The 12425-nt window shown below is 36.8% G+C and overlaps 2 protein-coding genes across 3 annotated transcripts; one reads left to right on the forward strand and one right to left on the reverse strand.

Annotated features, from left to right (window-relative positions):
- The first annotated feature begins 5327 nt into the window (after nucleotides 1-5327).
- On the forward strand, nucleotides 5328-7375 carry LOC106446324 (U-box domain-containing protein 4). Its single transcript, XM_013888028.3, has 2 exons — nucleotides 5328-6790; nucleotides 6958-7375. The coding sequence occupies exons 1-2, from the start codon at nucleotides 5450-5452 to the stop codon at nucleotides 7021-7023; spliced, it is 1407 nt and encodes a 468-aa protein (XP_013743482.2). The 5' UTR covers nucleotides 5328-5449; the 3' UTR covers nucleotides 7024-7375.
- A 310-nt stretch (nucleotides 7376-7685) lies between these two features.
- LOC106446334 (inositol transporter 4) lies at nucleotides 7686-12425 on the reverse strand. 2 transcript variants are annotated; one of them, XM_022718304.2, is made up of 3 exons: nucleotides 12193-12425; nucleotides 9074-9659; nucleotides 7686-9005 (listed from the first exon to the last, which is right to left on the reverse strand). In XM_022718304.2, the coding sequence occupies exons 2-3, from the start codon at nucleotides 9614-9616 to the stop codon at nucleotides 7803-7805; spliced, it is 1746 nt and encodes a 581-aa protein (XP_022574025.1). In that variant the 5' UTR covers nucleotides 9617-9659; nucleotides 12193-12425; the 3' UTR covers nucleotides 7686-7802. The 2 variants fall into 2 exon arrangements, with proteins under 2 accessions (XP_022574025.1, XP_013743502.1); XM_013888048.3 differs by lacking the exon at nucleotides 12193-12425 and adding an exon at nucleotides 9874-10016.

The raw sequence follows: 12425 nt of genomic DNA on the forward strand, positions 1-12425 counted from the left end.
AGTGAATGAAGCGGCGCCGTTGGGTTTAGGATAATGGGCTTAGGGTCCAAAAATGGTTTGCGGTTTGGTTCGTCCATGTGTTTTCTAGACTTTATCTTTGTAACTTTCGTGGTTTACTTTTATGGGTTTTGTCCCTTTAATAAAATTTAGATGGCAAAAAAAAAAAAAAGTTCTTTCCCATTTATATCATGTAATCTTTTAATTAAATGATATATACGCGTAGACATACAATTATGTGCAGATTGATGTACATACATACACCCAACTTTGCAGAAAACGACAATTCGTGATGGACATCAATTAGAAAATTTAAGTTACTAAAAATGACAGAATTGGTCTATTTAGAGTTTTAATTAATCCACAATTGGGAATATTAATAATTTAAGGATTTCGCAGTCTAGATACAATATTGTATTTGTCTATTTTGGTCGCCGTAATAAGGATATACCTACTCTATCTCTACGGCTGTCTACACGATTGTTAGAGTGGGGACAAACACAATCTTTACAATCGCATTAATTTAATTACAATATTAAATCTTTTAGATTCCAGTTGGGGTGTTGAACAACTCACCATGCTGTATAATTACACAGCACGTTACTTTTAAAATGATCACAAAGATAGAGATACTTTGCCTCCGGAGCAATTCATATTGATTAGTTAAAACTTAAAACACTTAAAATAAAACCTTTGAGAGACAAAATAACATGTTTAAATTGTTGATACGTCGCTTTGGCGACTAACTATCCATATTTAATTAATCGTACGTGCACTTGTTTGATCTTGACTATGAAAAATATATTACTCGCGTTGGATCAAGTTGATACATGTTTTTGATCTATGAACATATGAACGGTATCGGTTAAGAATAACAAAGTATAAGTACACATGCTTCGTTACAGATATTCAATAGAGAAACCAAATATCAGAATACATTCATTAGTCTCATTCGTTATGTGAAAACTATATCGGTTTAATTTTTTTAGTCAAAAAAACTATATCTGTTATGCTACACCATAGTTGCTCAACAGATATGGAAATATGTGGCCGATAAATATCTTCTTTTTGTAAATGGAAATACGACAAACGTTTATACAAAACGATGATGACAGCAAAGAGCATTCAAAAGTTACGCTACAAAAAATAGGGAGTTAAGACTGCACAATTAGTCGTTAATTTCCTATTACGAAGATTTAACGTTGATTCTCCAATCGTCGTTTTTAGCTCATCGTAATGCGTCAATCATCATAAAATCATCGTAAATATTACGACGAACAGGACTAGTATTTAAATTGTCATAAACTGGTTCGTCGTAAATTAGACGTACTATTACGTCCACATATCTCGTCGTAAGTTAGTCGTTGTTATGTTGTCGTAAAAGTGGTTGTAAAAATTAGGTTAGATGGGCATAAATTTATGACGAATTCACGTTAAAATTCGACGTTAATTAGTCAAAACTTTTACTACTAGTTTACGACAAATTAACATTAGTATTTATTCATTTAAAACAATTGTTTTAAATTATAAATATAAAAAAAAAAAAAAAATTTGCAAAATTATTTAACTTTGAAAATTAAAATAAAAATCTAATATATTAAAACTTTATAATATCCAAAATATATTACAAACCAAAAAAATTAAACCTAAAGGCCAAGTCGTCACGTAGCTCTGAACTACGGCGCTCGGTATGTCGCTCTAGCTCTGCCTGCTCTTCCGGTGTGCGGTTGGGATTTATGTTTGGACGTACCACCCACCACATCTCCGCAAATTCTGGGTTCGCATCCGCCATGAGATCAAACATCGACGCCATGGCAATCATCTGGGTCATGTTCTCCGCCATGACGGTGTTGGCAACCAACAAAGCTTCCCAGAGCTGAGAAATTTCCTCCCTTGCAGCAACGTGACATGCTCTCGTCCTCGGAATATCGTTCACTGAACCGATTCCGACCATCCATTCCTTTCTTCGAGACAACCTGTAATTAATTAATGAATTTGATTATTAGTAAATATATATTAATTATTATAAAATTATTAAAACATATTAAAATGTATATAAAAATATATTAATTACTTTTTCGAAAATTTTGTCATGTTCGACGGTCGATAACTGAACCGGGGCAAATCTGGATTTTGTTGGGTCTAGACCTCTTGGATCTGAGCTTCCACACCGTTGTGGATCCGTTCTACCCGAGCATCCACGAACGTTCCATCCGCATGTTGGTGCGTCTTCTTGTAAAGTCGGGAAAGAGAAAGTGCTTCTCCTCCCTCAACAGCCTATACAAAAATTTTATAATAATACGAGCATTAATAAACAATTTATTAATTATTACAAAAAAAAAATAATTAACACTTACGATCTTTAGGGCAACTCCGGTATGTGGGATATGTCCAGAAGTATGGGGCAATGGTAAATTTTCTTCTGCACCAGGCATCAACTGGTCTGTTAAGCAATTGTTGGATGTGCGAATCGAGAGAGGCAATAGCCAAAAGGCCTCCAAGTCTCTCCAAGTCTTATCGCTGACGTCGGTGGGTTTTGCAGCATCACATTGATACCTCCTTTTCTCTTTCCAGTCGCCAACAATGTTCTTAAGGTTGTCCATCGCCTTAGTGTTGAACGCCTTCTTCACTTGCTCGTTGACGGTAATAGACCAATTCTAATTTCACTGGAAAAAAATTAATTCATTAATAAATGTAATAAATAAATTGGAAAACAAAATATATAAAATAAAATTTAAAATAAAACTTACTGCAAAACACTTGAACCAAGTCCTTCGAATGTGTTCCGGTGTAAGAGTCTAGTTCGGATGCGCTTCAGAGAAGTATGACTTGATGGTCTCTGAAACGGATCGTCCAAGGCAACTGTCTGTCTTAAACCTGTAAAATTGATAGAAAACTAAATAAGGTATATAATTATAATAAATGAATATAAATCTAAAAAAAATTACAAATCTAACAAAAATTACCAATAAGTGTTTGGTGGTCGATCATGGTCGATGATGGGTAAGCCAAGACCGGTAACCAGTTTTTGAATCTCATAATAAGATTCAGCTGACAAATTATCTTCGGGCAAATACTTTTTAAACAACTCAGCCCATGCATCCATACAAACTTCGGGTAATTTATGATCAGTTTTGATATTCATCATCCTAGCTGCCAATGACAATTTAGAAAGACTTTCTCTACAACCTTCATAAATTGGCTGATTAGCTGCATCTAGTATTTCATAGAACCTTTTCGCATCGAAGTTAGGTTCCTCTAACTTTTCTACTTCTGCAGCAGCTACTATTTACTAAAGTTGTTTCACGAAATGCATCTGTAACCATGTCATGCATCCTATCATGATCTACAATATGATCTTTCTGAGGATGACTACTTTCAAGATGCAAATGATCATTCGGTTCTTCCCTATTACCACCATCTTCATAGTGAGTACTACTACTAGTTTCATTCCTACTTTCACCTTCTCCATGATGAAACCAAATTTAGTATTGTGGGGTAAATCCTGTATTTATTATATGTTTCCAAACCGTTTCACTACGAGCAAACTTGGTATTCTTGCACTTACGACATAGACATAACATTTTACCCGTTTCAGGCGTGAGAGGTGTGTTTCCGACCTGATACTTGAATATCTCTGTTCCGTTGAGAAATTTGTTTCTCACAACTCCCGCATAATCTTTATGTGCATACATCCAACTCTAGACCTTATAAATATTGCCACCATTAGACATTTTTTGAACTTTTTTTTGTGCATCTTTAGAATGGGAGATGAGTGCATATTTATAGGAAATTTTCGAATTTGGTAGGTGAGAATGTTGCAACAAATTTACTACTTCATAAAATTTACTTTAACTTAACAACTATATTACAACCATTTTTACTGACAATACATACAAATATTTATCACGTGTACAACAACTTTCTGTTTACTCGTAATGTAATAGTTAATTAGATCATAATAATTTATGACATAATTTATTAGTAATGTAAAAGCTACTTTACGACGACATTTAGAAATCGTCGAAACTCGTCGTAAATATCGTAAGGCTACGGCAAATTTATGACAAATTGTTCTTGTTGTATGTTTACGTCGAGTTTACGACGATTTTGAATATAGACATAATATTGACATAAATTCGTCGCAAAATTAGGACCATAATTTTTAGTTGTAGTTGTTACTGGAGCGTTTACTTGTAATGTTACTGTATATTTTATGTATGTATATTCCTCTCCAGCAACTACGCTTGATGTAATTGTGACCACGAATAAAACTAATTAAGTGATTCCCGATTATATGACAAAAAGAAATTCTAGCCACAATTTACGACCTTATAACATTAAGTGTAGCTGCGTTGTATTATTGTTATCCAAGTTCTTGGAAAAAGTAAAAACCAAAACTTCAAAAACTTTCTGTTGTTGGTATGCTATGAAAATCTTTTAATGTATTATCTTTTAAATTTTAAAAATTAAATTGAGTTTCAGTTTATTTTCTTCTATTTTAAATGAAACTAGTAAAAATAAATTTACTACTTTATTTTTAGAATAAAATATTTTCTGTTCTGTTATAGAATAAAAAATGAAATAAATTTAAAGAATAGTTTATTCTAAACTCAGTTTTTTGGGCAAATTCCAGACTTTGTTTTAGAGTAGAAAATAAGGTGTTAACAATCATTAGTGGTAGGGTTTTTCTAAGAGTGTTTAACCAATACAAATTTAGCATAATATAATTCTGTTATTAACTTCAAAAAAAAAACTTCAGTCAATGAAGCAAGATAATTTTTTTTGGGACTACCATTTCTTGGGTGTATCTGGAGACGTTGCTCATTCATTATTTTAATATTGAGTATAATGAAGTAATAAACCTAAACTGACTTCAACCAATATAAACTGCAATGGTGAAAAATTAAACCAAGGCGTTGGGGTATCTGTGGATTGTGGACGGTTTCGATGAACACCTGTGGACAAGCTGTTCATTCAAAGCTTTATTAATCGTTAGATATATGATCTAACGGTCTAGAATGTCTCTTCCTCAGCCGTTCATAACTCAACCCGATCGACATTGTATTGGAATTACGAAAAAGGCCAACTGGGCCCAACGTGTCCTCTGGCGTCGAGTCCTCTGTTTACAGGGACATTAATGTACTTTAACCGGATCTCTCGTTCACCTCCTAGTCACAGCCACATGGCTTGTGAGACAGACATACAAATAATGTAACTCTCCTTCTTAATCGTCGATCTAAACAGACCCAACTCCAGATCTCTCCACGTGTCACCGTGATATTGGAAACTTGTGACAGTCCGTGAGTACAGAGTCACCCAGGTACTAACAGCTTTAAAAAAGCTTCTCGTCCTCTTCCTCAAGCCTCCTCTTTAACCTCACCATGAAAGTTCAGAGAAACTAAGAACATAACTGAAACTCGAGTTTGGTCAGCACAGATCTTTTACGAAGATGGTTTCGGTGGAGGATCCGTTACCTCACTCGAATTCAACCCGTTTCCCGTTAACAACCGACTTCTACGGCTCATCTTCTCCGTCGGCGGCGAAGATACACCGTCAAGTCGGCCGATCGATGAGGACGGTGAGATCTAACTTCTACCAAAGCGGCGATCAATCTTGCTCTTTCGTCGGCTCCGTCGGCGATAAATCGGAGTACGCGTCGGAGTATCTGTCGGACTCCGTCATCGACATGAGACTCGGCGAGCTCGCGTTGAAGAACAGTAACTCAGTTCACTCGATCGCTTCCTCATCGAAAGAAGAAGCCTTTCTCGATATTTCTCAGGCGTTTAGTGATTTCTCCGCTTGTAGCAGCGACATCTCCGGTGAGCTACACCGTCTCGCTTGCTTGCCGTCGCCGGGTACAGACAGAACGGAGAACGACGGAGATAAAGAAGAGCAAGATCCGGAGCCGTGTCTAGGGTTTCTGGAGAGGGAGAACTTCTCCACTGAGATTATCGAGTGTATCTCCCCGGAAGATCTGCAGCCGACGGTGAAGCTCTGCATCGACGGACTCCGCTCATCTTCCGTGGCGATTAAACGATCCGCCGCGGCGAAGCTGAGGCTCCTGGCGAAGAATCGAGCTGATAACCGTGTGTTGATTGGCGAATCTGGAGCTATCCAAGCTCTGATTCCGCTTCTTCGTTGCAATGATCCGTGGACGCAGGAGCACGCGGTGACAGCTCTCTTGAACCTCTCTCTCCACGACCAGAACAAAGCTGTGATAGCCGCGGGAGGAGCTATCAAGTCTCTCGTGTGGGTTCTCAAGACGGGGACGGAGACTTCGAAGCAGAACGCGGCGTGCGCGTTGCTCAGCCTCGCGCTCGTGGAGGAGAACAAGAACTCGATCGGAGCTTGCGGCGCGATTCCGCCGCTTGTTTCTCTGCTGCTGAACGGGTCTTGCAGGGGGAAGAAGGACGCCCTCACGACGCTTTACAAGCTATGCACGCTTCAGCAGAACAAGGAGAGAGCGGTTACCGCCGGAGCGGTGAAGCCGTTGGTGGATCTTGTGGCGGAGGAAGGGACTGGGATGGCGGAGAAGGCGATGGTGGTTCTGAGCAGCCTGGCGGCGATTGAGGAAGGCAGAGAGGCTATTGTAGAGGAAGGAGGGATCGCAGCGCTTGTAGAGGCTATCGAGGATGGATCGGTGAAAGGGAAAGAGTTTGCGGTCTTGACACTGTTGCAGCTTTGTGCTGATAATGTCAGGAACCGTGGGTTGCTTGTGAGGGAAGGTGCGATTCCTCCGCTTGTGGGTCTCTCTCAGAGCGGCGCCGTCAGCGTTAGAGCTAAACGCAAGGTAAAAAACTTAAAACAGATTTGACTTAGCTACTAAACCTTTGAGAGTCTTGTGTTATGGAACTCTAACAGATCTAGTTTTACTAGTGAATCCATTTGATGATTTATTGTGGATGTATGAAAAGCTTGAGCTTGATGGGTCTTCATCTTTTGTTTTCTATTGTGCAGGCAGAAAGACTATTGGGTTATCTTAGGGAGCCAAGGAAGGAGGGAAGTTCATCATCAAGCCCTTGAAAATGATTTGCATGGGTTCCCTTGAATGAAACCATATTGGGACGTTTTCAGCAGTCTAGTATTGTATATACTGAGTGTATGTTTGGTGGGTTTTGTATAGCATCTTTATGTAGACTACTGTAAAAGGAAGATCAAATTAGTGCCAGAAACTTTGACTACTTTTGATCTTCCTTGTATTGATGTTAAGCTAGTTTTATATGTGTGAGAGTGCTATTTGGATTACAAGTCTAGCATTCAGTTTTTCTGTTGGTGTGAGTGGTGGAATTTGCTGATTTTTAAGGCAAAAAGCTTCTAGTGTCGGCGCAAATGCAATGTTTAAGAGCAAAGCAATTTTAATCAATTATTTTTATCTCTTATCTGAATCAATTATTGTTGGATCTTTGAGTGTTGTTTGTGGATCCGTGTCTGAGTATGTGGACAAACCGGTGGATCTGGTAGAAGATTTTTGTTCTGGCACCGCTGTAATGTCTTGTCCTATAATAGTAATGGTTATCGTTGAAACAGTAGTTTGGCCCACTACATAGACACTGATAGTTATGCCTGTCTCCAAAGAATAACATTTTCACTTATTAAAACTTTGTTGCTTTCGGTTCACAAAGTTGTCTGCCTTATTCATTGACATAAGCTTTTGGGGATAGTTGTCAAATCATAGAGAAGTTTGGTTGAGGTTTTTAAAGTGTTCTTGATACTACGTAAGTACGTATTATTCCTGTTTCATACAAGATAGAAACTGGAAAGTTGCAACAATATTAATTAAATAGAGAAATACAAACTTCATCTTAAGCTGTATCAACGTCTTTAGCCTTGTTCTTCCGCCGCAAGAGACTTGGCTTGAAGCCGACCTCGAGCAACTTCTCGACCTCCTCAAACTGAAGTCCTTTGGTCTCAGGCACAAGCAGCCAAATAAAGAAGAGTCCAACCGTAGAGAAGCCCGCAAAGAGAAGGAAAGTCCCAGAGGAGCCTAGAGCATGTGTGAGGGAGAGAAAGCTCTCACTCACAATGAGATTAGAGACCCAGTTCGAGACAGCAGCTATGCCTCCGCCAAGACCTCTGTATCTAAGCGGATAGATCTCAGAGTTGACAATCCATGGGACAGTACCCATACCTGGAGCGTACACTACGATGTAAAGCCCCAAAAACACTATAGCCAAGAACCCAAACTTGCTTGGACATCCATCTTTGAAATATGTTCTTCCCCTCGAGTGACACGTCGCCTTCATGTCGTCAGATAACACCACGCATGCTCCTGGCGCGTACGGTTGCACGCCGCTAGCGCAGAATCCACATTCCGACCTGAGACACTTCATGCAGTTCCACCTCGAAGGAGGAGCGTTTGGGACTGCGAGAGGAGCAAACGCTGGACAAGTAGCGTTTGGAGCAAACGTGGTTGACTCCACTGCATCAATCTTGGGGGCGTGGATAGCCGCTTGTGCGAAGACAATCGCTAAGATGATAAGACAAGTTATGATCCCAAACATAGAGATGATCATCAGCTTCCTTCTACCGTACCGGTCCACAAACATCATGCTCACAATCGAACCAATCGCGTTCAGACCAGAAGTTACAAGAGACAAAGCCATCGCTGTACTGTTGGAGGCGTAGCCAGCGAACTGCACAATGGAGGGACTGTAGTACATCACAGTGTTGATCCCGACAAACTGCTGCGCCACCTGGACAGTAATACCAGCCGCGAGTCCACGTCGGACGACAGGATTCGCGAAGGCTCCTTTGAGTTTGGCGCCGAAACTATCTCCGATGATGGCCTCGTCTGCTTTCTCCGCCTCCACGGACTCTTTCAACGCTTCCATCTCCGCCTCCACTTCGTCCTCCGGGTAAATCTTCTCCAAGATTGCTCTCGACTCCGCGACCCTGTCCTTCCTGTACAACCACCGTGGAGATTCCGGCAAGGACCACATCAACACAAACTGAATTATCGCCGGAACTCCCGCAACTCCCAACATCCACCTCCATGTCCCCGGAGTCTGTTAAAGTATACATTTTTAATCAAAACCTCACCACACAAAGATTGAAGCTTTTACATTTTACTTACGTGGACAAAGGCGAGATTGATGAGGTAAGAGAAGAACTGTCCTCCGGTGATTAAAAGACCGTTGGTGCTAACAAGCGCACCTCTGATTCTCGCCGGAGAAGCTTCCGATATGTAAAGCGGCGACGTCATCGAAGCCATACCGACGCCGAACCCAACGAAGATTCTTCCGACGATGATAACCCAAGGAGCCGGAGCAAACGCCATGACGATGGCCCCAATCAAGAACAGCACGTCGGCGATGAGAATCGACATCCTCCTTCCGAATCTGTCGTTGATCCAACCTCCTACGGCCGCTCCGACGATGGCTCCGGCCACCGCCATGCTGACAATAGTCGACTGGAGCCATGTTTTCCTATCGACCTCGTCGAAGTCTTCTTTGATGAAGAGAAGAGCGCCGGAGATGACTCCGGTGTCGTAACCGAAGAGAAGACCTCCGATTCCGGCGGAGAGAGCGAGGCGCATGATGTAAGGGGTCTTCCATGTCGTCCTCCAACACTCTGTGAACTCTGTTTTGTCTGCTTTCGCTATTCCTCCTTCCACCATCTTTTCTCCTCTAAAGACTGAGATTCTTTCTCACACACTATGGCTGTGAATTGTGATGACATTACACAAATGTTAAAATATAATATCTTGGAAGAATATCGAAAAACGAGAATCTGGAGTCCTCTTCGTCATTAAAGCTTTTGAGATTCTTTCCATTCAAACACATTGTGTATTATATATCAGGACAAACAAAATATACTAATAAGTTAAGAAACAAAAGTCAACGTTTGAAGTTTGAACAAGATTTCGAGTCTCACCAGAGGGATAAATTATTCAAAAATTGTTACGGTGTTAACTGTTAACTGCACAAGGATGGTATCTTAAAAAAACACAGTGAATATGATTGAGAGAGAGAGAGGATAGAAGATGAGATGAATTGGATAAGATTCTCTAGCTGTAAAACTATAGTAATGGGACCCAGGTAACTAATCTCCTTTGACTACTGTATCTCTCTGAATAGGTCTTTACAGAATCTTAAAATCTAATACAATAATAATTTATAGATAATGAAACAAAATGAAAATAACACAATAAATTAATATATAAATATCTTAATTTCTAGTTATTCGTACACAATTGTCTCTAAGAACATGTTTAACGGGGGTTGTTAGTGTGAAATTTTTAACGTAATATAAGAACACGTCTTTTAACTTTTAACTAAAAAACTAAGAATCGTTATTTAAAAACCGGTTCTTAGATTTTTTAGTTACAAATTAAGAGACAGATTCTTATATTCCGCTAACAATTCTACCCTAAAACCTCTATTAAACATGCTCAAAGTATCTTAAGTTCTGACTACTCTTTCCGTCTCAAAAATTAATGCATGTCAAATTGACTATTTAAAAACATATATTTGATCTATTAATCTCATGCGTAAAAAGTTAAACGTCTCTTTTCCTTTCGATAACGTATATTATCCCTTTTCTTTTGCTTTGGAAAGTTAAATTGTTGACCTCACACGTACTCAATAGTCACTTTTAATAGATCAAACTAAGTGTTTTGTCTGCGATGCGGGCTTAAACATTTTCATAATTTTTGAAAAAAAATTTGTACATTATATTCATAATTTTAATAAAAAATTTATTTGATTAATATTTAATTATATAATTTATATTTTTAACTTTTTACTAAAATACTTTTTCAGATAACAATACAATATATATATAGAAATTATTTTTTTAATTATATATTTAGATTTTGGTTAATTCAATATTCTATTTTTAATTATATAATGAAGAATTTTATTTGATTAATATTTAGTTATATAATTCATGTCTTTTTACTAAAAGACTTTTTAAGATAACAATACAATATATACATAAATTATCTTTCTTTAAATTATATTTTCAGATTTTGGATAATTCTTACTATTATTAATTTTAATCAATATAGAAATTATCTTTTTTAATCATATTTTAGATTTTGGTTAATTAAATATTCTATTTTTAATTATATAATTAAAAATTAGATTTGATTAATATTAGTTATATAATTCATGTTTTTAACTTTTTACTAAAAGACCCTTTCAGATAACAATACAATATATACATAAATTATCTCTTTTAAAATAAATTATTAATTTTAATCAATTATCTAATCAAATAAATTAAAATTTCATTTTTATTTTTTAATTTAGTTATAAATTTTATTCATTAAGGGTATAAATGATATTAATCACTCTAACTTTTAATGTGAGAGTTCGATTCCCAAAACTTAATCAAATAAATTAAAATTTTATTTTTATTTTTTAATTTAGTTATACATTTTATTCATTAAGGATATAAACGATATTAACCACTCTAACTTTTAATGTGAGAGCTCGATTCCAAAAACTTACTTCGTAAATAATAGTATAGATTTATGTTGCAGTGAATAATATTTTTGATCTTTTTTTTTTGACAACCAATGTTTTTGATCTTATTTCCCTAATTTCATTTGATTGTCTCAATATCTCTTCGAATAGATTACCATTCAAAGGGTCTAAGAATAACCTTGCAATAGTATATAATAAGATTTTTTATTGTTAATAATAAATTAAATAGGAAAAAAAGAAAAAAAAAAGAAAGAAGGTCTAAGAGATATCTGACCACCACATAACTAGTCATGCAAACTAAATTAATGTATAGTTAACTATATGGAATATATGTTATGTATGAAAACATTCCTCAACTTCCTGATGCTATGTAGTTGACATCACAAGCTTAATTTTACTTTTACTGATCCAAAATGTGATGTGGACATTAGAGACATTAATTTCGCCTAAGTTTTTTCGTTGATAAATTAAAATAGACCTTCCTCGTTGTGATTTAACTAAAATTTGACCGAATTCAGTATAGTAAAACAAAATGAAATTTGGCCACAAATTTAACCTTTGTTAAGGAAAATGTAATTACAATATACAAATTTCCTCTACTATAAGAATTATCGTATGAATCTATTGTCTAGGATATATGCCTATTTAGCGAACGTAAACTGAATAAACAAATTTATTTTTCATCAAACACATAATTTGAGAGAAGTTATTTTAAACTTTCAAATTACATCATCTAGATTTTTCAAAGGAGAGGAAATTTTACCTGGTTAATAAAAATTGCAAATCAGATCTTCTGAAACTCCTATTGATTTTCTTTTACAATTTCGAAAGATGTTTATCGATTTTGCTGATAGTTTACATAGAAAGCACTATGAATGTTTTTCAAAATTCTTATCGATTTTTCTTCATAGAAAAATTCTATCAAGTTTTGTTTGTGTTTTTGTATTATATAGCAATCTTTCGAAAGATGTTAGTGTTTTCAGCTAACAGTTACAA

This window comes from Brassica napus, chromosome A1, assembly GCF_020379485.1.
Source record: "Brassica napus cultivar Da-Ae chromosome A1, Da-Ae, whole genome shotgun sequence".
NCBI lineage: Eukaryota > Viridiplantae > Streptophyta > Magnoliopsida > Brassicales > Brassicaceae > Brassica > Brassica napus.

What these genes read in the sequence shown, in the direction of transcription:
- LOC106446324 (XM_013888028.3), top strand. Translation starts at nt 5,450, where the DNA reads ATGGTTTCGGTGGAGGATCCGTTACCTCACTCGAATTCAACCCGTTTC. An exon ending in GCGTTAGAGCTAAACGCAAG is followed by an intron (nt 6,791 to 6,957) that starts GTAAAAAACTTA and finishes TCTATTGTGCAG; the next exon opens with GCAGAAAGACTATTGGGTTA.
- LOC106446334 (XM_022718304.2), bottom strand. Translation starts at nt 9,616, where the DNA reads ATGGTGGAAGGAGGAATAGCGAAAGCAGACAAAACAGAGTTCACAGAG. An exon ending in TCAATCTCGCCTTTGTCCAC is followed by an intron (nt 9,006 to 9,073) that starts GTAAGTAAAATG and finishes ATACTTTAACAG; the next exon opens with ACTCCGGGGACATGGAGGTG.